Here is a 26,326-nt window from a genome sequence, read left to right as displayed (position 1 = left end):
GTTCAGTTTGGGGAATAGTTAAATTTAGTTCGTTCGTTCACGAACGACACAACACTAGTGAATACTGTGTTGCAATGCACTGTGGTCCAGAATTCGATTTTTTTGGCATAAAGTCTAAAAATTGAGCTACAGACTTGAAACTTTGTACATTTTGTTGTTAAATCCCAAATAGTTTGCCCACAATATTTGTGCGACCACGCCCTCTCTTGCCTCCCCCACATTAACAACTGGTATGACTCAGGGTCAACGAAATTTTATTGTTTTTTTTTTTTTTAATAAAAGTGTGTATTGTATGTGTGTAGTATTGTTTTAAAAATAATCGCCCTCTTCTTCTTCTAGTTCTACATAATAAATAAAGTATGACAGAAGTTAAAAATAAAGATTGATCAGAAATTGGTGTGCCAAGTGCTTCAGTTTCAAATTTCTGCTTGTAAGCACTATGACCAGTTGTCCCATCAAATCTGTAGCTGCAAATTAATTTGATTATAAAGATATCTGGAAATTGCTTGAAAACATCAGATTGCAACTTAATTAATTTTTGCGCTGTATGATCCAAGAGATTTGTAATAGCACTTGAGCATTACATCTGTACCCTCTGGTCGGCACTGCAATTTTGCTTCGATCACTTCATTATAGGTGTTTCTGGTGTTATCTGGTGTTTTTAAAGTTTCTTTAAGAACAAAGGCAACGTCCCTTTTGCATTTCTAGCAGAAACAGTTGCTGCATGAATCAAAAGACTTGTGTCGTGATCACTTTTACTTGCCCGATTGGATGCTAGTTTCCTTTTTAATCTTTCTCCTGCATTTTGCTAAGATAAGTTTCGGCGTCCCATTTAAATCCAATTTAACAAGAATTGTTATCTTAGACGCCATCCATTTGGTATGTTTGGAAATAAATCGGTCTAGTTGTCTGTTACACTCGGGCAGTTTTCTTTTAATAAATAATTCAAAATGTACTATTTTTTTTCAATCTCTTGCGGAATAAACGTAATCTGAACCATACATTTATTTGCCTATTGTTACGCCTCCAAATGTCCAGGAGGTCGCTATGTCTGAACTTTAACTTGCCTATATAAAATGTAATTTTAAGAAAACGAGCAAAAATGAGAAAAATATATTACTTTACCGTCAAAGATAATAGTTAAAGGTACAAACTGACGTTTTTAATTTTTTTCAGAAAATTAGTTATACTCCACGAAACACAGGGGACACGTTAGTATTCTCTGTTAAAATACACATAAATTGACTGTTACACAACACAAAAACAGTGCAACTACACATATATTAACTACATACGTTAAAAACAACATACCTTGGCATTTATTTTCCATATTTTATTATAATTTATAATATAACATTTTAAATTTATAATTTATATATATTATAATTATAATTTATAATAATAATAATAATAATAATTTATGGATGCGTATTAACGATCGTACCACGTGCAAAAGTAAGCAAATAATTTGGCGGGAATTGCATTCTCTCAATCAGCTGCTTAACACTTTTTTTTTAGCAAATCGATAGAAATTTAAAATTATAAAAAAAAATTTCGAAAAATGATTAAAAAATGTGGGTATTTCATACTTTTAAACGAATCTAGTATACCCTTTTACTTGACGAGTAACGGGTATAATACGTTTTTTTTAATGTTGGTGCTGAGAGGGTTAGGTTAATTTAAACATTATGCGATTATTTGAATATGAACGAAATATCACGTGTCGTCCATAATATTTTCAGGGCTGAAATATGTTTAGGATACGCATGCGTCAGAAATCAAGACTTAATAAAATGCCTAGTGTCATATGACAGTGACGCAGATGACAGCGCTTCTCTTTATATCCGTTACTTGTAAAGTAAAAGGGTATACTAGACTTGTTGAAAGGTATGTAGCAGGCAGAAGGAAGCGTTTCCTAACATATAAACTATATAACAATAGCCACTTCGATCTGTTCCTGTCCGTCTCACTATTTTCAGCAATTATTGGTTATTTTCTGTTTTATTATATTTTCCCAATTTTTACCAATATTCCAAAAAATATTTGAATTTCTCGTTTCCACTTCCAGTTGAGTAAAGGGTATCTGATAATTGGGGAACCGGACTATAGAATCCTCTCTTGTTTAAGTCTTTCTTTTGCAGAGCTTTGAAGCTTTTAGAGCAGAAAAATCACACAGGGATAAAAAATACCATAAAAAAGGGTAATGTCAGCTGTGGAAGGAAACTTCCTTAAGTACAGTGCTTTTCAGAGCTTTATGTAGCTTTTAAAGGATATACCGTTGGTGCGCCGTACCGCTGTTTCTCCTCTGCTGACGTCGCAGCTTACGAAAAGCACTTCCTACGGAATTTCACGACATTTAATTCATTCTGTTCTAGATTTCCCGATAGTTCAAATCAGAGGTAAAGACCCCGAACCGAATCAAAACGAAAAACTAAAGTCCTCTGAAAACAAACAACGCTAGGTACTTGTGTTAGCTCTTTGCTTATTTTAAAGTATATGCCAAAATATTATCTTCGAAAACAAGTGAGAGAAATGTGTTTTTTTTTTTCGTACAATGATAATTGTATGCACAAGAGTGAGACGTAAGTTGCATAATTTCCTGAAGGAAAACTTCGGAAATTCAGCTGCGTACATTTTTTCGAAGTGGGGATAGGCATACATATAAAAGTTACAGTTCTTTGGGCTCCTTCCTGTACCCATAAATATATAATTGTAGAGCTTAACTTTTCTATGTGCCGCGCGTGTGTAAGTGTCCAAGTGTGTGTGACTTGTAGTGCGGGGGAGCTGTCTCTTTTGCACGAATCCGTCGTCTCTAGAGCATCGATTTTTCCAACCAACTCTCATTAGAAAGGAGAAGAAACAGAAAGAAAAACTAAGAAGAATATATATTGTAAAATAATATATTGTAAGATCAAAAAATACTCGAGCGATATGCCAAGTGACATGTGTGCGAAAATAAAAGCTATTTAAGCTTTGGCAAGGAAGTGCGTCAACAAATGATATTTTAATGTGACGTTCAGGCTAGATTAAATAAAAATGAGCAAACCAATTTTTATTTGTACCTATTATTCAACATGGATAGAATTTTGCCTTATTGTATGTATTATGATATGAAATCAATTTTTCATAGAGATCCTTAGGTTTTAGATGCTTACAAGGGGTCTAAATCCATTTTTTATTGTTAAAGTTTTATTGTACATGTAATCCTGTTCAAAAGTCGGTATTCTATAATACCTACTTTTGCATTAATATTCTGAAAGATGTAACCTAAACCGCATGAAAACCGTTTTGAAAAATGTATTAAATGGTACGTAATCAGCGAACCAAATTAACGTTCTTTAAACAAGACAAGTGATTAGCAAAAATAAACAGCTAAAATGTTAAAATTTGTGCTTAAAACGTAATAAATTCGCACTGTCCTAAGTGCAAATAATTGGTATAAACAATGTGTCTGAATATAAATGTTGCCTATTGTAAAATCCCAAATGAGAAGACTTTACTCGTTGAGTTTTTGTAAGAAACTAATTTTATTTGGAAATATCTTCGGTTTAAATAGGTGACATGAGAATCGCATCTTAAAGTAAATGGCCTACGCAGAGGCCTAAGTAAATAGTCCCCGCCTTATCGAGGTCCCACGCTCGGGCACATCTGCCTATCTTGAGCGGCGAGGACCTTATCTGTGGTCTCCCACTAAGGGACTATTTTAGGAGGCGGGGAACGATCTCAAGTGACTGACTCATGTAGTGTGCACTTAAATTACATGTTTTTGAGCAATGCACCCATGTCGCCTTAGATAACAAAATCCTAAATATAATTTATCGCTCTCGATTCATTTACATAAGATATGAACGGAGCCCAAAATTGTAAGTCTTTAAATATATTCGTGTTCATGTGTGAACATTCTGCCAAAGGGCCAGCAAGCTGAGATGTACATTAGTATATTAGTTGCATTTATAACAGTAGTGGACTGTATTTATTTGATATATGTTCATTTATTTTGCAACTAAGATTTCAATGGGCCTAGTTTTTCTGGCTTTTAATTTTATTGGATTACAATTATGGTTTATATTATTTTTAATTCAACAATTTGTACTCAATTAACTTATTTTAAACATTTTGCTTTTTCTATGTAGAAGTACATTTTCTATTAAACAACGATATAGTGGACTGTATATTTTTATTTGTTATATTATTTTATTGTTTATTTACTATTGATATTTATAGTACTGGCAACGGACCTGCAAAGGTTATTGCTTGCATTCTTTGTTGCACAGCACATTTCCGTATGAAATATATTATTAATACTATCATTAGTATTAAAGCAATAATTAATCCAGCATGTCCGGAAATATGATGGAAATGTAAATCTTTCAATTTTTGATGGTTCTCTTTCATAAATTTAATTTCATTATTCAATCGTTCAAATTCCTCAGTATGATTTAATATTGATAGTTTCAGCGGATCCCAAATAATCTTCGGCGCTTCACTAACTTCTCCTATATAAGGTGTTGATAATAATTCTTCACTTTCGGACTGAATGTTATGGTGGGCAACTAGAATTTTATCGTCGGTTCTTGCCGTACAATATGGCGCAATGCTTAAAACTCCTTGCTGAGGCAAATCAAACAATTCAATTTGAGAGCCAGTACATTGCAGACGGACTTTTGAATTCGCAGGAACCTTAAACAACCAACTACTTTTCTTTTCTAACTCTACCCAGTAACTTTTAGAGTCGACTACTGTTTTATAGATGCAGTTCGCCGCTTTATCTGGCTTTAGAGGCTGAATCTCACATGCATTATCATTCGCTGAATTCCAGGGCCAACTTCCTTTGCATATTCTCTTATTTAGTTGCCATTTCTGACATTGATTTAATGTGGCTTCCGTCATTATGTGATAGGAATCTATCTCAAAATTATAAATTAAATATTCGGACGTTGTATGCACCATTATTATCCGATCTTCATTTCGAATTGGCACCGGAATAAGCCTGAACAATTTGGATGGATGCCTGCTAAACAGAGGCACTTTTGCACTAATGATCAATTTATCGTCGATGAATAAACCCCTGGCTGTTAACAGTGTATACACCTCCTTAAGTTCCGTACCTGACCGTTTTCCTGGAATTACTAGGTTCTCCGAAAGACTCTGCTGAATTTTGGCAATTTCTTTTTTAAGCTGATTTGGCCTGAGAATATTTGTATTTAGCCTACCGTGATTAATATCAATCAACAGGCTTATAATGCCTGCTTGAATTTTTTCGCCTTCTTCAATCAATGAGTGTAGCTGTTTCGTAATCATAAAGAATTTTATTGATTCCTTATAAACATAATAATTTTCTTTAAGAACTTCTGTCATGTTCTCAATTCTTATTTGCATACTTCTAAAATTGGAGTTAACATCTTCTGTTGTTCTCTTTAATAGATTAGAAGTTGAATCAACCACAGATGTTTGTTTTTGAATTAGTTTATCAAGGTTGTTCTGGTTATCTAACAAATTCTTCATATTTTCTTCTAATTGCTCTCTATCATCTTCATCCATTATACCAAATAAAATATGATACAAGGAACCCATAAATTCGAAAGGAGCACGCTTGCTTCTAGATCTAGACTGTATCATAAACAATTTATTGTTTTCTTCAAGTTCCGATAACTGACTTTGCATATTATCTAAGACTAGACTACATTGCTCTTCAAAGCTATGAAGTCTTTCGCAAACTTTCCTCATACTTTGTATAAGCGCATTACCCTTTGTTAACATTTTAAAATATGGATCCATTTTATAATAGATAACCAAATTCCAAGAAGTACTCACAATCTCAACATCTCCTAGCGGGTCTAGATATATTGCTGAGGTTTTATTTATTTTGTCTATAGAATATCTTGGTGCTATATCTTTAGGTAATGCGCTAGAAACTTGACAACTTAACACAAACAACAACATTGCCATAATGATTCCGATCTTGGACATTCCCGATGTCGCTCTAGTTCGTCTTTTTGGCTCTTGGTCAGCCTCATTTTTGTCAACAGACTTTATTCCTTCCAAGGGACAAATTTTAGTAATGGGTCTAGTGATATATCCTTCCTGCATTTTTACTTTAGCCACTCGGACCTTATCATCATTCCCCTTATGCACCTTTTCCACCTTTCCTAAAGGCCATCTTGCAGGATGACAATTCTCATCCTTTAATAAAACTATTTGCCCTTCTTCTATATTAGGAATTTCCTTTTTCCATTTATTCCTTTGCTGGAGCGTATGCAAATATTCACTTTTCCACTTAACCCAGAAATCTTTCTTCATTTTTTGGATAAGTCTCCACCTATCCAAATTTCCGATTTTTTCATCTTCCATTGGTTCGACTATTTCTAAAGGTGGTCTTCCAATTAAAAAATGACCTGGTGTTAAAACTTCTTGTTGGTCCTTCTCACTAACTATAGTGTATAATGGCCTTGAATTTAAGCATGCTTCTATTTGACATAAAAGAGTTGACATTTCTTCGTAAGTCAAAATAGTGTCGCCGATTATACGCTTTAAATGGTATTTCATTGACTTAACTCCAGCTTCCCAAATACCTCCGAAGTGAGGTCCTGCCGGGGGAATAAAATGCCAATCAATCCTGTCCTTTTCAAGCTGCGCTGCAATCGTTATATTTTCTTGTATTGCATTAAATAACTCTTGATCTAATTTTCTTGCAGCTCCTACAAAATTTGTTCCGTAAGTGACTGTGGTTAATTTATATGTTTTAATTTTTTCTTTTGGAGAATTTCTCCATAAAATATATTGATATTTTTGATCATTATTATCTATTTTAATTTGTCGGTACATCTTTTCAATGTCTGCCGAAACAACAAATTCCCATTTTCTCCATTTAATAATAATGTCAAAAATATCTTTTTGAACTCGTGGCCCAACCCACATTATGTCGTTCAAACTTTTGTTATTCGTAGTTTTTGCTGAAGCATCAAAAACTACTCTCAATTTGGTCGTAAGGCTTGAATCTCTAATCACTGCCTGGTGCGGTAAAAAATATTTGCCTTCATCACTCACTTCAATCATGTGTCCTAAATCCATGTATTCATTCATGAATTTAGTGTAGTCAACCTTAAGTTTTTCATTTCTTTTTAGTTTTTTCTCCAGATTCATGTAACGAGCTATCGCTTGTTTCTTTGAATCTCCTAAGGTGACATCCTCCTTGAATGGAATTGACACAATGTATCGCCCATCTGAATCTTTTTTTGTCGTTTTGATAAATTTATTTTCACAGATTTCAGACTCGATATCATCTTTTTCTTCTTCTTCCACTTCCCAGTAGCGATCTAACTCTTTTATTTCTATTGTTGTGGCTACAATGGTTTCTTTTCCTTTGGATTTTTTACATCCAGAAACTATCCACCCGAAATCAGTTTTTTGCCCAAGGAGACCGTCTATTTTTATAACTCCATTTTGCAGAATGTGAGTATATACGTCTGCTCCAATGATTAAATCAATGCGACCCGGTTTATTAAAATCGGGGTCGGCTAATTTAAAGTTCTTCCATTTTTTCTGATCAACATTAATCGTGTTGACTGGAAGTGCCTTCATAAGTTTTGGGAGAATAATTGCTTCAATTTCTAAATTTTTCGGAGAATTTCTTATCGAAATAACCGCTTTGTGCTTGGAGATGCACGTTCCTGTGGAAGATACTCCACTTATTTCAGTATGAGACCGAAATTTTTTCAATTTTAGAATCTGTGCAGACTCTTCTGAAATAATTGTGCTTTGAGAGCCACTATCAATCAATGCTCTTAATTGTTCAAAGCCTCCATACCTCGACTTTACTTGAATCAAGGCCGTGGCCAACAAGGCTTGACCTGTTGTTCTACACGTATTCACTTTTTCTGGATTATGACCTGCAAAGTGAAGTAACGTGTGGTGAGGTTTACGACAAGTCGAACAAAGCTGCTCGCTTATACATTTTTTACCAAACGGATGCCTCAGACATCTTAGGCAAATCCCATTTTTTCTTACCCAGTCAGACCGTTCTGCTGGATTCATTATTTTAAATTTATGGCATTGAATTAAATAATGCCCTGGTAGTTTGCAATATGCACAATTGTCACTATAATTTTTATTCTTGTTATTATTAATCATTTTCTTTACAGGTTTTACTTCCTGTGAGAATGATGATATAGAATTGAGCCTTTGCTCTAAAAAGTCCATGACATCAGAAAGTGCCTGTATTTCTTTTGTCTTTTTAACATGGCTTTCATATAAATTGAGTGATTCTTTATTGAATTTCCGAAGAATTATGTGAGCGAAAATTGCATCCACATCTTCTGGTAATTGTGCCTTTAATTTTATAATATAAATTGACTCGTTAATCGTGTCAATAAATGTCTTTATTTGCTTATTGGATTCTAAATTTAAATTTGGCATATCCATAAGCCTATTCATATGATCTGAGAATATGTTTCTTTTATTCTCATATCGCTTGGTCAAAAACTCCCAAGTGGCTTCATAATTTTCTCCAGAGCCGAGCAGTAAATGAGTAACCACATTTCTGGCTTCTCCTTTTAATGCTGACTTTAGATAATTAAATTTGAGAGAAGGACTGAGATCCTCTCTCACATGTATGAGCTCTGTAAAGAGTTCATTAAAAAGATCCCATTCTTTGGAATCACCAAAGAAGGTGGGAATCTGTATTTTAGGCAGGGTTGGTAACTCCTCCGCCTTAACAACCGTCGACATTTCAGCTTTATTTATTGTGCCACTGAGTCGACTATTAATGGCTGTAAGAATATTTTGTTTGTCAAATTCAAGTTCGCTAATTTCTTCTTCGAATAGCGAACTCTCAAAATGACTATTCACCTGTTCAATCAGGTTATCTATTTTATGCCATAAAAATTCAATTTTATTTTTCCTTATTTTAAGGAAATCTGGACTACTGTCTATTAGTTTAGACGTATCTTCTAGATATACTCGAAATTGGCCAACATTATTACGAAATGCCTGCTCTACTTTTAAAGCGTTGTTTTGTGCTATACCCTCTTTTTCAGGGTGACCACGCATTTCAAGGTTTAATGTAGGGGGAGGGTTTGATTTAGGGACAGTGTTTGATTTAGGGAAAGTGTTTTCTACCGACTCGCCCTTAATTTTTTCATTTTTATTTTTAATTTTTTCTAACACCATCATTATTAAATCATACTGCTTCGCGTTAAAATATTCATGATCGACAACGCCGATCTTTAACAAATTGCTATGATTAGCAATGAAACATTTTTGAAGCTCATTTAATTTTAGAATTTCTACATCTGTTAATGTTGGTTTTACTTCCAACTTTCTAATTTCCAAAATAATTTCGGACTGCTTCTTAAGGAATTGAATAGTCTTTTCTGACATCATTTTGAAAATTTTTTGTAATTTCTTAATATATATAGTACGTGTATATGTATTTTATATGTATTTATATATATATGTGTGTTTGGATAAACAGAAAATTCTTGTTTTGACTTAGCTGATGTCGTTGTTGTTGCTGCTGCTGTTGCTGTTGTTGCTGCTGCTGTTGCTACTGCTGTTGCTGCTTCTGCTGCTGCTGTTGTTGCTGCTTCTGCTGCTGGTAGAGGCTCCTTTGAATTTGACTTCCTTCTCTTCTTTAAGGCTCCGTCGATGTTTAAAGATGATTTTTTTTTGGCACGTTTTATTATTTTTGTAGTCCAGTCAGATTTTTTGTTTTTTAGCCATTTATTTCGGCATTTATGCTCTTTTGGCATATACACTGCACTCTATTTATGAGCTGATTTAATGCTATTAGAGCATTTATAAGGCACTGTTTTCAGGCACTTTTTATTTAATTTATGCTCTTATGGCATATACACTGCACTCTATTTATGAGCTGATTTAATGCTATTAGAGCATTTATAAGGCACTTTTGTTATGCACTTTTTAATTTCACAATTGCTGATGTATGGCCTCAAGCACGCCTTACCACAATTTATAATGGTACACAAAGCAACCTTTAGCTATAGACTATAAGGTGCTTGTTTTAAAACATAAAAGATTCTTTTGTATCTTTTTGCTTTTTATATTTATACTCTGTTCCTTACCTTTGGTAGGGGGAAACAAGAGTCACTTATTTTTGCTACCTTTAGCTGTAAGATGCTTAAAGGAGCTGGCCTTTCTCTGAGTTCCTTACCTTTGGTAGGGGGAAACTGCAGAGTCGATTAAAGGCTCGATTGACCAAATGTAAAATCCCAAATAAGAAGACTTTACTCGTTGAGTTTTTGTAAGAAACTAATTTTATTTGGAAATATCTTCGGTTTAAATAGGTGACATGAGAATCGCATCTTAAAGTAAATGGCCTACGCAGAGGCCTAAGTAAATAGTCCCCGCCTTATCGAGGTCCCACGCTCGGGCACATCTGCCTATCTTGAGCGGCGAGGACCTTATCTGTGGTCTCCCACTAAGGGACTATTTTAGGAGGCGGGGAACGATCTCAAGTGACTGACTCATGTAGTGTGCACTTAAATTACATGTTTTTGAGCAATGCACCCATGTCGCCTTAGATAACAAAATCCTAAATATAATTTATCGCTCTCGATTCATTTACATAAGATATGAACGGAGCCCAAAATTGTAAGTCTTTAAATATATTCGTGTTCATGTGTGAACACCTATATTATTGGTCAGCAAAATATTCCTCCCTGGCATGCGAGAGTGATTTTCTGTGTGTGTGTGTGCCTAGGGCTTTGAGCTTTGACTGACTGAACTGCAACCGTTGCGTCTCTCCTTTGGTGTGAGGTGGGAAAGCTCTGGCAATTTGGCAAGTTCACGTGTAGGTACACAATCGAGTTCTTTTTATATATACATACATACGTATGTAACAAATTTTCCGCGAACGATTTTTGCTCTTAGCTTTTTCTTTTTGAGTTTAAGCGATAACGCCTGGAACATCAGAAAAACAACCGATAAGACGGCGGTGAGTGGGCCGGCGAATCGTTGCATTGTCTAAGAGCCAAAAAAAACCCATTAAACTACAGACACCCTAGTTTCGATACCGGTTTAATTTCGAGAGACGTGCATATCTTACATAATCCCTCCTCTGCTCCTCCCACCCGCAGTTCCAAGACCCCATCCAACTAGAACTAAGCTGAATTCTACGTAGTCGCTGTAATACACCGCCACCTTCATCTACAGCACGATTTCGTATTCGACCGGAGTCAGTAAGTTGTACGAACTATTTGCAGACCAATCTCGATGTCTCCGCAAATAGATAATGCTTAAGCTACCAAAAGGCCTAAAAAAGAAAAAGAAGAAGTCGAAAAAGGATCAGGAGCTCTTCACCGAGGAGGAGCTCGAGCAGTACAAGCGCGACCTAAAGGCCAAACAGGAGGCGGCGGCCACAAAATCGGACGCCGGCGAATCCGACGGAGCGTCATCAGACGTTGAGGCCCACCACGAGCCAGTAGCCTTTAACTCAGGATTAGGCTCGGGATCATCCTCTAGCATCCTCAACGCCCAACAACAGTTATCGGATCAAAATCAGGGGGCTGCCGGCGGCGACGAGGAGTGGGCCAAATTTAAGGCACTAACATCAGGCGTCGATAGCATTCTACATAAAACCCAGGACGAGCTCGATCGGATCAAGAAGGAGTCATTTTACCAGCGCCTGCCCTCTGCCGCTGAAAAAAAGAAACAAAAGGAGGAGGAGGCCGCTCGCCTTGAAGCCGAGCAGCAGGAGCGGGAAAAACAGCGCCTTGGGCAGATCGAGGCCCAACGGGACAAGTTAGCTGAGGCGGTTGTTCAGTTATCTGAATCAGAGGAGGAGGCAGGCGATTACGAGGCCGATGACATCTTTGCCACCGACTACATTGAGGCTATCACCAGTGGCGAGCTCCAACTAGCCGTTGTACCAGATTCCCCCGTCCTTGCCGAAGACGGACCCGATCCCTTTGACACCGCATACGCGGAGAAGGTTATTGTTGGTGCCGATCGAGCAAAGGGCAACAAGAAACTAGTGAGTCTTGGTGCAGCCGTTGAGGTTTTATCCGGTCGCGTGGACCGAGAGCACGCTGTCGCCCTAGCGAATCCCAAGCGGAAGTTAAGGAAGGGTATCCAGAACCTACTTCTGAGTGAAAGCATAGAGCTAGCTGATTCAGAAGCGGAACTTCTGGCTGCCACTTCGAACGCCGAGCCGCAGCATAATTTGCTCGACGACCTCGACGAGGAACTATCCGAGTCATCGGTTCCCATTGATCTCAGTGTCTCCTTGCATTTGCACTTGATTAAGCACAAGCAGCCCGTAGAGGAGGAGGAAGAGCTCGAGCAGAAGGGTCGGGAAAATCAGCTTCTTAACCCGGATCTATCTGAATTCGATTCACTCAAAGACGAGGAGGACGACGAGTTCGCCGAACTAGCCGCGGAATCGCTGACCAAAAAGGAAGAGGTTACTGTAGTTAGCCAGGTTGTTTTGCCTGTCGCGCAGCTGCCCACTGAAGCCTTTGAAGCAGGCAGTTGGGCCGAATTTGAAGAGCAATCGGGCCAAGAACCAGGTAAGAGTTCTCTGAGCTTTTCTGGTTAGGATTTTTTTTAATAAGTACAATACTTATTCGTTAAATTATATTTACTATGTAGAATGAAGCGTTGTATTGTTGGTCTTGTTCTTATAGTATATAAATACCAAGAAATATACCTTTTTGTGTAGATTCATGTTCTTAGATATAATCTCACAATTCCATTGAATTTAAAAGTTCACCGTTTATAAAAGGCTACACAAAAATTAATATATCTTTCTGTATTAATATATGTATAATAATAAACTTTTTGGCACGCCCACAAACCGCCAATTTTTTCTCATATTCTCGAATATTATCAAAATGGCAGAAAAATTATGAAATTTCGCATTCTCACTTTCAATAGCTTCCATTAGTATCTATTAGCCCGTGAGCTCGAATATAGCATTTTATTTTGTTTTATAATCAGTTACTAATTTAATTTTCTGACCAACCAATTTACTTATGTTTTATCCCTAGGAAAACCAAAGCGTCCGCCACCACCAGTCCGTCCGCCTACAGGACCCCACATTGTGCCCGGAGCGATTTACGTGTCGGAGGACGAGGAGGAGAATCCGGAAGACGACCCCTTCAACACCAACTACGCAGAGCAAGTGATTAAGAAGACCACTGTACTTGAGGAAGACGACGACTTTGATCCGCGTGCGGAGGAACACGCCACCGAGCCACCCTTTTTAGCAGCTCCACAACGCGATCTTCTCGCTGGTAGTGCTACCGACCTCAGTCAGGTGGTTCCCGCGCCCTTGGCGCCGACTTTAAGTGTCGACCAAGAGGCAGAGGACTTTGATCCCTTCGATACATCGGCCGTATCGGCTCTGGTGCAACCCAAGTCCACGGAACTACGGTTTCTGGAGCGCGAGCTCCTTAACTATTCGGGCTTAGACGGAGTAACCCTCAAGCACTCCCTGAGTGACCAAGACTTTGATCCACGAGCGGATCAAAAAGAACCAGCAGCACCGCAAGTAAAATTAGAGCAAAAAGAGACGGATTTCGATACAGCCCAACGAAAGTCCTCTCTGAGTCTAAACATACAGGCCAAGAGTGTTGGCTTCCTGGTACCGGCATCAGATCTTCTCGGAGCGGGTAATGAATTGGGAGCTAGTAAGAAGCCACTGACGCCGTACTACGCGCCATCTGACAATCGTTTGCAGGAGCGTGAACGAGAAGCTGAGGACGTTGACCCCTTCGATACGTCACATGTGCCTGAGGCAAAACTCAGCGATATAGAGCTGAAGCATATTGAAAAGGATTTGATCTCCGTACCCGCCAATCTACGGCACAGCCTTTCCGACCCAGATTTTGATCCCCGTGCTCCACCTACTCCGGTTCCAGCTGAAGTCTTACTGGCCGTCGAGGAGAATATCAACATCAAGGTCTTAACACCCGCTCAAGACCGAAAGAAGCTAACCAATTCAGGTGGAAGCGGCAAATCGGAGGAGGACATCGACCCATTTGACACATCCATAGCGGCAAATCTCCAGCCGGGCCAGACTGAGCTAAAACTTCTAGAAAACGAACTATTGCCGGAGACAAAGACTTTGGTGACTGACGTACTTGACGTGCAAAGCGACGCTCAGGAGTTGGGCTTGGGCGACAAGGTCCTCACGCCTTCGACACACTCAAGACCGTCCTTGCCCGCCCAGGATATAGACCCGTTTGACACTTCAATAGCGGAGAACCTAGCGCCCGGCGAAGCGGAGATAAAGCTGCTGGAAAGCGAGCTGATCGAACGTTAAGATAAGATATAGACGATCTTTAATCACAGAAAAGTAAAAGCCGAAATCGGAAATGGCGAATCCCTTTTTAATGGACGAAGACCTCGATGGTTGCGATGCAGCGGCCAACCCGTTTCTCATGCAATCTGAACCGGAACCTAGTTCGGATAATCCCTTTATGGCAGGTATGTACAAATTTCCATTCAGCTTCACAGGTATTTCTCATTTTTAAAAGGGAGTTAGGAAAGGCAACCCGAAGTTGAGATTAAACATAAACCCTCTTACTGAGGAGTGACGTTCGCAACCTAAATACACTGAAACAGAAAATGTCCACTTGCAAATGTGTGTGACACCGCACAGAAAATTTTTTTCATTTAATTTCATCATTTATGATATGATGCCCAAATGTGGTTTAAAATCGCAAATGGAATTTTTCATGATAAATGTATTACGCATGCAGATTTTAGTAACAAGACCCGCAAAACCTGGCCAGAAAGTAAAAAAACATTATTACCATTACATTACCATCTTAGGCGCCTATAACGCCTATAACTCTTAAATCAGCTCTTTATAGCAGGAAGTGCGAACCAAGAGATCATCGACCTATGCGACCTATCTTATCTTATGGGAATTGAACTTATAATATCTAGACCTATATTAAATAAAGCTATATCTAACCGAGTAATGAAGAGCAGTGAATAAAATAATATATTTATATATATATATATATATACATTATTTTATTAGAAGTTTTATCAGTAGTTATAGAAGCGCTTGAAATTCATGGGTTTTCCGTCTATCCGTACTTGATTACTAAACTGTGCGCCGCGTACCGGGACTCAACGATTGTTAAAACTCAATATAATACTTTATCTGACAACACAAGATAATTGAAAGCAACTTAAATGTTATTTCTGGATTGCTTAATATTTATTAACTGTTCAATTTCATATTTAGCTACCGTCGCTTCGAATCCCTTTGCCTTTGGTGCCGACGATCTCGAGTTGGGGGCGGAGCCGGAAGCGGAGGCTACCCATGACAACGATCTCGACCCGGCGATGAGTTTCTTCGGCACTACCATTGAGGCGGAGGACGACACGTTAAGTTTGAAATCAGGCGCTGAGGAGGAGGATGAGGGAAAGAAACCGCCTCAGTCACAGCCACAGTTGCAATCACACGCGCACCCGCACCCGCCCCCGCCACGACCACTGGTTCCTCCACAGAGCACCCAAGACTTAATTAGTACGGTGTCCAGTCAGTTAGACGAAACTAGTTCGGAGCTACTAGGTCGTATTCCCGCCACCCGATCTCCCAGCCCGGTTTCGATGCGGGATCTGCACTCGCCCAGCCCCACTCCGGATTCGGGACTAGCCGATCTTCTGGATGTGTCGGTGGATAGTGGATCGAGTGCCCATACTCAAGGCATTGAGGCGGACTTAATTAGTGGTGTGGCAGGGGGAGTGCGGCTAGATAATCCCTTTGCAGTGCCGACAGCGGTGCCTAATATTCAGGCGGCAGTTCCACTGCCTGCAACACCGATTAAACAACCCCCTCGCCCACCACCGCCTCGTCCTGCTCCCCCACGTCCCGCTCCTCCGGGTCAGGCAGCACCACAAAGACCTCCACCACCGTTGGCCGCAGTTAATCCACCGCCAGCTGCTCCAGAAGCGGATGACCTTTTGGATATGTTTGGTACTACGGCATGTAAGCCGGCCAAGCCGCCACCACCTAAATCCAAGGAGGACATACTGAGTCTATTTGAGCAACCGCATGTACCACTATCCCAACCAGCATCCAAGCCGGACTTACTGCATGACGATCTGGACGAGACGATTGGGGAGGGTGAACCGCCGGAACAAGAGGAGCCGGACACGGAGCAGAGCAATGAAATTAGCTCTCGAGATGAACCAGTATTTACTTCCCTTCTTATACGACCAGATGAAAGCACCCATGATATAACATCCCAACCACAGGCGGCTACTGGATTGGAACGACAGGTGAATAACATGGCTGCACCATCGGGAACCGCCAGCACGCAGAGGGCGACCACGCCCGATATTGAGATAACCACGGTAGAGGACCTGCCGCGATCTGATGACGAGGATGAGCCGGAGGCTATGCAGGAGCCCGAAACAGAGACGAAACCACAAATCGAACCCGATACGGAGCCCGAGATCGTATCTGAACACAGCCCACCAACGGAACGCCTTGTGACTCAGGCAGCCCTCGTCGATGGTGAGCTAATAGCCGCCGAGCCTGAGCCGGAAGAAATGGACACCGGTCTAGATTTTCCGCTGGCTTCCAGCGGCCAGTTGTCCGCCAACCCCTTCGCCAGCCCCGACGAGGAGGAGCCGAACTTCGCGCCCATGCCAGCGGCAGTTGCCAATATATTTGCAGTGAACGATCCGGACTCGCAGATGGAGACCCCGAAAGCGCCTAGCCATACGGCCAATATCTTTGCTTCCGATCCAGACGAGTTCGACGCCTTCTCAGCCAAGTTTGACTCGGTGAAGAAGGACAACATCAGCATAATGGACGGATTTGGCGGTTCCGGAGCGATAACGCCCACGGGCGGCGATGGTAAGTTTTATTTATCAAAATCGAAAATATGATTTAGATTTAACAATAAAGACAGGAAATGAAGCTATATCGGCTGTATAACCCAGTGAGGACCGAATAACAGAACTATATGAGCAAAAACAACAACATAATTTCTTTTGAAATATATTCAAGAAAAAATTAGACTGCTCTATGGCAGCTTCATTTATTTCCATATATAAGATATTAGCTAGTCATTTTCCGACTGTTTCGATGGCAGCCATATGGTCTCCGGTTTTAATAAAATAAAACTAATATTACAACATCAACAAAGTGATATAAGATTAATAAAATCGGAACTATTATACTTTGTATACTCAATTCTAGCAAATTATTATCAAAGCAACGAAGGTCGAGTTTTTTCCCGATGATTCCCATGAGAGCTATGTAAATTATCATTTTAGTAGATTTTCCATATATTTATTAGCGTAAGTTTATTAATTACAATAGGGCTTGCGCGGTCTGCACTTAATGAGACGAATAGTAAGTACGTGGCGATGACCGACGCTTCTAATCTTCCAAAATCGACTGACTTAAGTATAGCAAGAGTTCTTATCTCTAAAGCTTAACAAGTTACAGTTTCTTATAGGTAAAGCTCGATCTATAGATGGGAAAAGCACTTGAGGCTTACGACTATATTTCGGGTGTTTTGTGATTGTGTTAACTCCTCCCCTTCTAAGACGAAGGCTGTCCACAGACTTTTTACAATTGGCAAATCTATTTGAAAGCGGATCTTACGGGTAACATTGGTTGTGCACTAAGTTCCCATACTGCCAACCTGGTACTGCGTTAAACCATCGAAGGGAAGGCAGCTCTGCGTGTCTGGATGATCCGAGAAGTTCGTAAATGCTGCTGATTCTCCATGTCATGGGTTCGCAACAAGGTTCTGGAGATGATCGTAGCGAACTTGGAAAAAATCTTTATTGTAACCGTCGACTTGTTGACGACGATGATGCTGATGTTGGTTGAACTAGTTGACCATCAAAACGTATGTGTTGAACGCACTCTGGTTGGCGTCTGATGGCAGATATTATTCAGTTCGTCGTTTCAGTACCCAGGCGCAGAAATAGTTGCCGCATCTTTACGTCTTTAGCAGATACTACGTTGATAGATCTTAATTCCCTCTTCTACTCTTCTCATCTACTTAAGAGGTAGTTACAGTTTTAATACTAAAGTTTTGACAATAATTAAGTATAACAATTATAATTTTATAATAAAGTTCATTCAGATATTTTTGATATTAAAGTATGTAGTAAAACGCTTATTGATTGCAAGTATTGATTTTCCTATTTAGTTGAACAGAATCAGGAAAGGGTATTGATAACATTAGTGTTTTATTTTTTTTTTTAATCGGGAATTTGAAATCTAATTAGAGTGAGTGCGCTATACTGTTATTATGCCGTTTTGGTAATGCATTTATTTTCTATGGTAGTTTCAGGAAATATTTGTGGTTGCGTGGACTTTAAGTTTTCAAATCATTCGGGTCTAGCATTTCATCACATACCTTTAAAATTTTCTAAAGAGGATGAAGCGGAAATAATACAAAATGTTTAAAGATTAAATAAGAAGGATTTGACAAATATTTAATTGAAAAATGTTTGCAAACTCTTTTACTAGTGTTCAGATTTCACGTTTGTATTTTGCTAACTTGGCGATGGTCACAAAAGGAAAAGAAATACTAAACCTAGCGTAGATTATCTTTATGAACGACCCTCCCTTTTATGAGGACCGTTGTCCCGAGGTCTGCTTCGATTAGTTCTTCCCTATACCGTGGGGTTAGTTTATTTCCCAAGCGATTGTTTTGTTTTACCATGACGGTTTCTCCCACCTCAAAGGTTCTGTCTCGTCTTGTTACATTTTCTCTTCTTAGCTGTTTTTCCTGAGCTTCGTTAACCATTTCTACTATCTCGTTAGCCAATTCTGTATTCGCTGGACCTTTTATTTTATTTCGCATAATACCAAGAGCTTGGTAAAATGTTGAACTTCCCTCGTAATCTTTGAAAACTTTAAAAGCGACATGAGCCGCTTTTCTCCACGACACATATGTTTCACTTTTGCCATCAAAATCTGGCAGAGATTTAATTATATCTAGAGGCTCGCTACAGACAACACCTGGTCTAATTTCAGCATCTACATAAGTTTCCACCTCTGGGGTGTTCACTGTTAATTTCCCGATTCGCTCATTCATCTCCTGCAATTGCTTTTCAAATGATTGTTTTTGGACTGCGAGCGCACCGGCAACAGCACTCTCTACGATCGCTTTTAACTGAGCTTCAAATTCCATTTCGCTAGTTGTCTTTGTTTTTGACCACCAATTATCTGATGACTTATTATTTTTTTCTGCACTGTTTTGCCTACTTGCCTGGTGCGCTGACCATTTATTTAAGCTTGACACTAGGTTGTCTAAAAGGTTATCACTGTCACTCATGTATTTTTATTATCAATACTCTTTGCATAGGTTATAATATAATAATAATAATAATATTTTTAATTCGTTCAATAAGCGTTATACTTACAATATAATAATAGTGATTAACAAACAATTTTAAGGTAGATGGTCTTAGTAATTAATATTATATTTTATGTAATCACGAAATTTTTATTTCTTAGGTTAGAGTTAATTAGCCAAAGCCGCTGGTTTTGTCTCCGGATCCTCCTTTTGTTATTTATTTATAATTATTCAGTTATCGTAGGTTTTTATATCCGTTTGGGCGCCAATTATCATTTTAGTAGATTTTCCATATATTTATTAGCGTAAGTTTATTAATTACTATAGGGCTTGCGCGGTCTGCACTTAATGAGACGAATAGTAAGTACGTGGCGATGACCGACGCTTCTAATCTTCCAAAATCGACTGACTTAAGTATAGCAAGAGTTCTTATCTCTAAAGCTTAACAAGTTACAGTTTCTTATAGGTAAAGCTCGATCTATAGATGGGAAAAGCACTTGAGGCTTACGACTATATTTCGGGTGTTTTGTGATTGTGTTAACTTGTACATACATATGTATCTGATATGGTAGTTCGACCCGGCCGATCTAACTTATATAAATAATATAAATATAATACCTGCAATAATAAGACTTGGGAAGATTTATTTCAATGTTCCAAAAAATTGTTAATGTCTAATTTTGTTACGATTAAAAGTGACATTTACAAGCAATGTATTTCAAAACAAAAGAGAAAGCTATAGCGCCGACTTCCCCGACTGTCAGATACCCGTTACTTAGCTAGTGGAAATGCGAACGCGAATTTTCATAAGTTTTCTGGAATACCATGGATATTGGTAAATAAAATCAGAAAAAATTTATAAATTTTTCAAACGTGTGGGCGTGCGGCTTGTGGGCGTTCTCAACCTTATAGCTTTTATAGTTCCTGAGAACACGACGTTCGTACGGAGGGACAGACGGACAAGGCCAGATCGACTAGGCTATCGATCCTGATCAAGAATATATATACTCTACATGGTCGGAAACACTTCCTTCTCCCTGTTTCAACGAATCTAGTATACACTTTTACTCTACAAGTAACGGCTATACCATTGTTGAAGTTTATTAAATCAATGAATCGACGGTTTTTTCAGCTTGGGGAGGTAGTGCTTTTGGATCAACTACAATCTCGGCTAATGCCTGTGGCGACACCAATTCGGCGGATGATGGATTCGGTAACGATGACGATGATTTCTATGCAATGCAGGCGCCTGCACGAGCGGATTCCGTGGAATCTGTGGACAAGGATTTCAGCGTGGTGATCCGCCCGATGGCAGAGGAAACTAGTGGGGTGGCCCCCCAACTTGCGCCACCACCGCCGCCGGCGCGTGGAGTTAACCAGGCACAGACCACATCGCTGCCTGGCTTAACCGTCAATCCGTTCGAGGATGTTAGTGGCTTCCCTGCTCCGGGGCTGCCACCAACCGATGGAACCGCCATTAAACGCACGGACTCGCAGGACACTCCACAGACACCACTCTACGACGAGGATGTATCACAACCGCTGGAGGAGTTCCCGAGACTCCATTACATTGGACCCGGATGGGAAATGCAACTGCGTCAGCCCAACAAGAAGAAGATCACCGGTCAGCGCTTCTGGAAAAAAATCGTAGTCCGACTGGTGGTGCAGAACGACGTGCCGGTGGTGCAGCTGCTTAACCAGGCGGGCGATAAGCAACCCTTTCAAGAACTGCCCTTACAACCCTCGTATTCTGTGTCGGAGATCGGGGCCCAGCAGTATGACCAGTTCGGCAAAATTTTCACGATGAAACTACAGTACATATTCTACAAGGAGAGACCCGGCGTTAGACCCGGTCAAGTGACCAAGGCGGAGCGGATCACAAATAAGCTGACCAAGTTTGCACAATATGCCATCGCTGGCGACTACGAAGGCGTCAAGGAGTTTGGCAGCGATCTCAAAAAACTGGGCCTGCCTGTAGAGCATGCCCCGCAGTCATCCCAACTCTTCAAGATTGGCTCAATGAACTACGAGGACATGAAGCAGTTCTCGGTCTGCATCGAGGAGGCATTGTTCAAGATTCCGGCTCTCCGAGAGCGAGCGTTGACATACAAAATGGAGGAGGTCCAGGTAACCGCCGTTGATGAGATCACTGTGGAACAGGACTTCGAGGGCAAGATCCTCAAACAGATTGCCCGGGTGCGACTCTTCTTTCTCGCCTTTCTTACCGGCATGCCCACCATCGAGTTAGGCGTAAACGATATGTGGCGGCAGGGAAAGGAGGTCGTTGGACGGCACGACATCATCCCGGTGGCCACCGAGGAGTGGATCAGGCTGGAGGCCGTTGAGTTTCATAGTGTTGTTAATCAGAAGGAGTACGAGAGAACGCGCACCATCAAGTAAGTAAAAATTAGCGTTTCACATAAAGTATCATGATTCGAATTCGATACCATTAGCTGCGTCGATTTGTCTATGTCCTTCTGTGTGTCCGTATGAGTGACTATATCTCTATAGCATTTATTTTTTAAATGGCATTATGTTCAGTTCACTAATACATATTCACTTGTTAAAAATCGATTAAGTTATAATGAGTCTTCGATTCCGATCCCGTGCAGATTTCAACCACCAGACGCGAACTATATTGAGCTGCTCCGCTTCCGTGTGCGTCCGCCCAAGAATCGTGAACTTCCGCTGCAGCTGAAGGCAACCTGGTGCGTTAGCGGCAACAAGGTGGAACTTCGGGCCGACATTTTGGTGCCTGGATTCACATCCCGGAAATTAGGCCAAATCCCCTGCGAGGATGTCTCCGTTCGCTTCCCCATACCCGAATGCTGGATCTACCTGTTTCGTGTGGAGAAGCACTTCAGGTAAGTGTTTCTGGCAATAATCATATGGCCTTTGAGTATTTTATTGTTGCCTGAAACAGATATGGTTCGGTTAAGTCAGCTCATCGGCGAACAGGCAAGATCAAGGGTATCGAGCGAATCCTGGGTGCCGTCGACACGCTTCAGGAGTCGCTGATCGAGGTGACCTCCGGACAGGCCAAATACGAGCATCATCACCGGGCCATTGTGTGGCGTTGTCCCCGTTTGCCCAAAGAGGGTCAAGGTGAGTTTTACGTAAAGTATTGTACAATAATGCATTCTTGATAAAAGCTTTCAAAACTCTAATTTATTTGACGAACATGTTCTTGTGGGCGAAATATTCGTCGTTGGTGGTTGTTTCCCTGTTCACAGTTTGTGTCCGAAGTAGTATTCCACAAAGAAAGGAATGAGTTCTATCTATGTTGTGCTTCAAGAGTTCCAAAGTTATTTATACTATACTACTACTACTTATACTATGCTGTAAGCAAGAACACTCACTCAAATGCCAACACAAGACGACACCTCTTTCCGAGATAAAACAGGAGAGAATGCTTTAGTCGACTTCCCCGACTATCAGATACCCGTTACTCAGATAGTGAAAATTCGAACGCGAAATTTCAAAACCTTGTTCAAAAGTGTGGGTGTGTCAGTTTTGGGCGGTTTATAGGCGTAAGAGTGGGCGTGGCAAAAAGTTTTTTGGCAGATCGATAAATATTTACAAGACTAATAAAAATATGAAAAAATTTCAAATCATTCTGCAAAAGTGTGGGCGTGGCAAATTTGATCGGTTTGTGGGCGTGGCAACATGAATCTACAAACTTCATCTGCGTCTCTTTCGATATCCCAGAAAAGTGATCAAATTTCGCGATCGCATTCACACTAGCTGAGTAATGGGTGTCTGATAGTCGGGCAACTCAACTATAGCATTCTCTCTTGTTTTTTTTATTTAATTCAATTTCACTCTTTACGATTCTGTGAGAAATTTATTTTTTTTTACCCTTTCTCGCAGAACAATAGGTTATACAAAATTCATTGAAAAATATATATTAATAATCCTAATAAGGATCACTAGCTGCGTCGATATGGACATGTTCACTTGTCTGTCCGTATGAATAACAGTAATTTTGGGATCACGGGAGCTACGAATATAAAGGTAGAAAGTTAAACCCTAAACAAACCTGTCACGCCTACACTTTTTAAAGCATTATGATTTTTGCCCACAATTTTTATCGAATTTCAAACATATTTTACTGACATTCTTAAAAAAGGGTTCTTGTCATAATTTGCTTAACAAATTTCTATTATGTGCCAAAAACGGTTTGGACACGCCCCTTTTATACCAACAAATATTCGGTAACAATTGTTCTCATAGTTGATGTATTGATAATAATACCAATATATATTAAAATATACCAAATTGTAAATTAATATTCTTCAATTTTGGATAATTCACTGGAAGCTTACGCTTAATAGATTTCTAATAGCATGATTTGAACAATTCACTTGAAGTTTACTCTTAATAGATGAGTAGCATGATTTGAACAACACGGTTGAATATTGCCCACAATTATAATCTTAATTACGTTGTAGCCTGTTTAATGTACTTTTTAGCGGATCTAGTGTACGCTTTTATAAGCGAAGGGTCAAATGAATGGGGGAAACAGCGATGGGATTTCTGCTGTTGTTCTGGGGAATCGGATTCTACTTTTTTTTAGTTTATATGTACAATTCGTAACTTCAATATTTACTTGTGTGGGTTAACCCAGTGTCCATGCTTTAATAATTTAAGTTTCAATATAAATCCTCTCTTTTGTGTTCTAGCTTATTTTGAAAATTATCCTAATCCGCTCTTAGGCGAGCCGCAAAACTTGTGCGGCCTTTTTTTATATGACTTGTGAAACAATCGAAATTTTTATAGAGTCCGTGGGCCCTTTAACATGACCCCTACGCTGACGTAATGGCATGTACTCGATCGCAATGCATTAACCTTCACCCTTTCCCCTGGTAGGTGCATACACCACACATCAGCTGGTGTGCCGAATGGCCCTTACATCGTATGATCAGATTCCAAGCGAGCTGGCGCCATACGCATTCGTGGAGTTTACTATGCCCGCCACGCAGGTCTCCCATACCACCGTGCGCTCGGTGAGTGTCCAGGATTCGGATGGCGATGAACCGCCAGAGAAGTACGTCCGCTATTTGGCACGGCACGAGTACAAGTAAGTAGCGAAGACTATGGAATCATGGTTAAAATATTGCCATTTTCTGATGTGCAATTTTCCCTACCAGGGTTGGCATCGAGACCACGCACGGCGAGTCCACGAATGCGTATTTGGCGGCAACGCGTCCTATTCGCGAGGAGCCGCCCACCACAGCAACCAAGCCAACTGCTTCCCCGGTTGCGCCCAGCGATTCGGACACGGACTCTAACTAAGTTGGCTAGGTGCTGCGTTCCGTTGCCACAGTACTTCACAATTTCAGGTGAATGGAAAGGCATGCAATCAAGCGGATTTTTGTAGATATTCCTCGTGTATGGTTTTCCTTATCGTTCTTGTTATATACATACATATTATATAATACGGTGTTAAGTACAGCAATTGAAAAAGCAGACGAAGGAGAACAGTGACGAAACGGTCATCGCTCTGTAAAAAGCCAAATGAACGAAGCCCAGAAGGAGCTAATGGATCTGTGGACCCGTCAGAGGACTTATCAAAGGCATCTTGGCCTATAATCTATAAACCATATGCCACAGCCATTGTCACATGACCTAAAAAATTTAAACTTCGTTACTTGTAGACATATGATTACGTTAATGTTAATTGATATCAGACCAGAATCGTACTTAAAGTCAACTCATCATATGCATAGTGGTTATAATCCCAATACACACAAACTCATACAAGCGAGCAAAGAAGAACATAAACGAAGAAAAATTTAAAGCAATTTCCCTCATAGCGTTCTAATTAATAAAAACCGAGCATCTACCTTAAAAAGATAATACATCGCTGGCTCCAGTTTTCCACTTCACATGATGTTAACATTAGCATTAACGTGTAAGTTTATGGCGAAGGCTGCAAGCATATATTAATCAACACTGGAGTGAGCTGCCAGCCTCAAAAGACGTTAGCCTACCCTGGAACGAGCTGCCAGCTTTACAAAGTTAACCAACACTGGTCACCATGCATATGTGGTATGTGAAACTTGAAACTATTCATAGCCATCATATACACTTAAGTTTATGTATACCATTAATTTCATAAATTTAGAAATGAATTGAAAACTACAAACAAAAGCAAAACGAAAATGCTTATTTAAATGTTATTGTTGTGAATTAAATTAAAGTAGATTCAAAATAAACTACGAAGTAATGGGAAACAATATAGGCAAATCATCTTTGTTGACGCAGAAAGTCTATAAGAAACCAAAAATCTATATATACATATATATATATAACTTAAATAAATATTTGCCATACATATTGTTTTGTTGCTTGAGTTATCAAAAAAAAAATTTAATACAAATAGATTTGTAAATTACGTGTTAAATAAATATACTCTTCATCCCAGACTAACAACTTCCGAAAAGGCTTGCATTTTTTGGTCCTCTTCAAACAGCTCTACTACGAACTCTTAAAACGGCTCATAACGGATTCATTAACACAAATAGAGAAATGTGTATATTGTACCCCTAAGAAATGATTATTTATTCATGTATTATGTATGTTACATTATTTACGTTTAATTCTACATATATTATATCGGATAAAGCATATATATTGTATGTACAATAAAAAGGAAGAAAATCTATGCAAGCAAACCGGTCGGCTGGCGAATGCTCTAACATGTTATATTTATATAATAATTATACAAGTCTCGACGATCCCGACGGTCCCGACGTCATATATGCCCCGATGTGTGTTCTAATGTGGGCATATACTGCGCTGGAATTTGTTGCTATTATACAAATATACAAATTTGTGACGCAAGCTAAAAGGTATTAACCAATAACCTAATTACAATATAATCAATTATTACGAAGTGAGCAAAAACGCATTATGATGGAACAATATCTAGTCAAATGAGAAAATAAAAATTAAAACAACAAATATTAAGCAATGCAAACTGTCACCTTGGCTTTATCTGGGAATTTGTACTG

General features: G+C 39.5%; 2 protein-coding genes across 8 annotated transcripts, besides 9 other annotated features; both read left to right on the top strand.

Moving 5' to 3' along the window:
* Positions 1-77: 77 nt before the first annotated feature.
* Positions 78-1,509: a mobile genetic element.
* Positions 1,510-1,991: 482 nt separating this feature from the next.
* Positions 1,992-2,126: a mobile genetic element.
* Positions 2,127-2,362: 236 nt separating this feature from the next.
* stnB (stoned B) lies at positions 2,363-26,289 on the top strand. 4 transcript variants are annotated; one of them, NM_001298611.1, is made up of 10 exons: positions 2,363-2,399; positions 11,097-12,527; positions 13,008-14,448; positions 15,221-16,173; positions 16,237-16,843; positions 20,443-21,706; positions 21,923-22,174; positions 22,234-22,415; positions 24,180-24,390; positions 24,461-26,289. In NM_001298611.1, exons 3-10 carry the CDS (start codon positions 14,337-14,339, stop codon positions 24,603-24,605), a joined length of 3,726 nt encoding a protein of 1,241 aa, NP_001285540.1. In that variant the 5' UTR covers positions 2,363-2,399; positions 11,097-12,527; positions 13,008-14,336; the 3' UTR covers positions 24,606-26,289. The 4 variants fall into 4 exon arrangements, with proteins under 4 accessions (NP_001285540.1, NP_001036318.2, NP_001036319.2 ...); NM_001042853.3 differs by having other exon boundaries at positions 11,223-12,527; positions 15,221-16,843; NM_001042854.3 differs by having other exon boundaries at positions 15,221-16,843.
* On the top strand, positions 2,363-26,289 carry stnA (stoned A). 4 transcript variants are annotated; one of them, NM_001298609.1, is made up of 10 exons: positions 2,363-2,399; positions 11,097-12,527; positions 13,008-14,448; positions 15,221-16,173; positions 16,237-16,843; positions 20,443-21,706; positions 21,923-22,174; positions 22,234-22,415; positions 24,180-24,390; positions 24,461-26,289. In NM_001298609.1, exons 2-3 carry the CDS (start codon positions 11,252-11,254, stop codon positions 14,282-14,284), a joined length of 2,553 nt encoding a protein of 850 aa, NP_001285538.1. In that variant the 5' UTR covers positions 2,363-2,399; positions 11,097-11,251; the 3' UTR covers positions 14,285-14,448; positions 15,221-16,173; positions 16,237-16,843; positions 20,443-21,706; positions 21,923-22,174; positions 22,234-22,415; positions 24,180-24,390; positions 24,461-26,289. The 4 variants fall into 4 exon arrangements, with proteins under 4 accessions (NP_001285538.1, NP_001036316.1, NP_001036317.1 ...); NM_001042851.3 differs by having other exon boundaries at positions 11,223-12,527; positions 15,221-16,843; NM_001042852.3 differs by having other exon boundaries at positions 15,221-16,843.
* Positions 3,473-10,648: a mobile genetic element.
* Positions 12,822-12,944: a mobile genetic element.
* Positions 17,252-19,853: a mobile genetic element.
* Positions 20,026-20,367: a mobile genetic element.
* Positions 22,714-22,970: a mobile genetic element.
* Positions 23,003-23,106: a mobile genetic element.
* Positions 23,211-23,334: a mobile genetic element.
* Positions 26,290-26,326: the final 37 nt, after the last annotated feature.

Source organism: Drosophila melanogaster, chromosome X (assembly GCF_000001215.4).
Source record: "Drosophila melanogaster chromosome X".
Classification (NCBI taxonomy): Eukaryota; Metazoa; Arthropoda; class Insecta; order Diptera; family Drosophilidae; genus Drosophila; species Drosophila melanogaster.
Note: the sequence above shows the minus strand (reverse complement) of the source record. Positions and strands in the feature narration are given on the sequence as shown.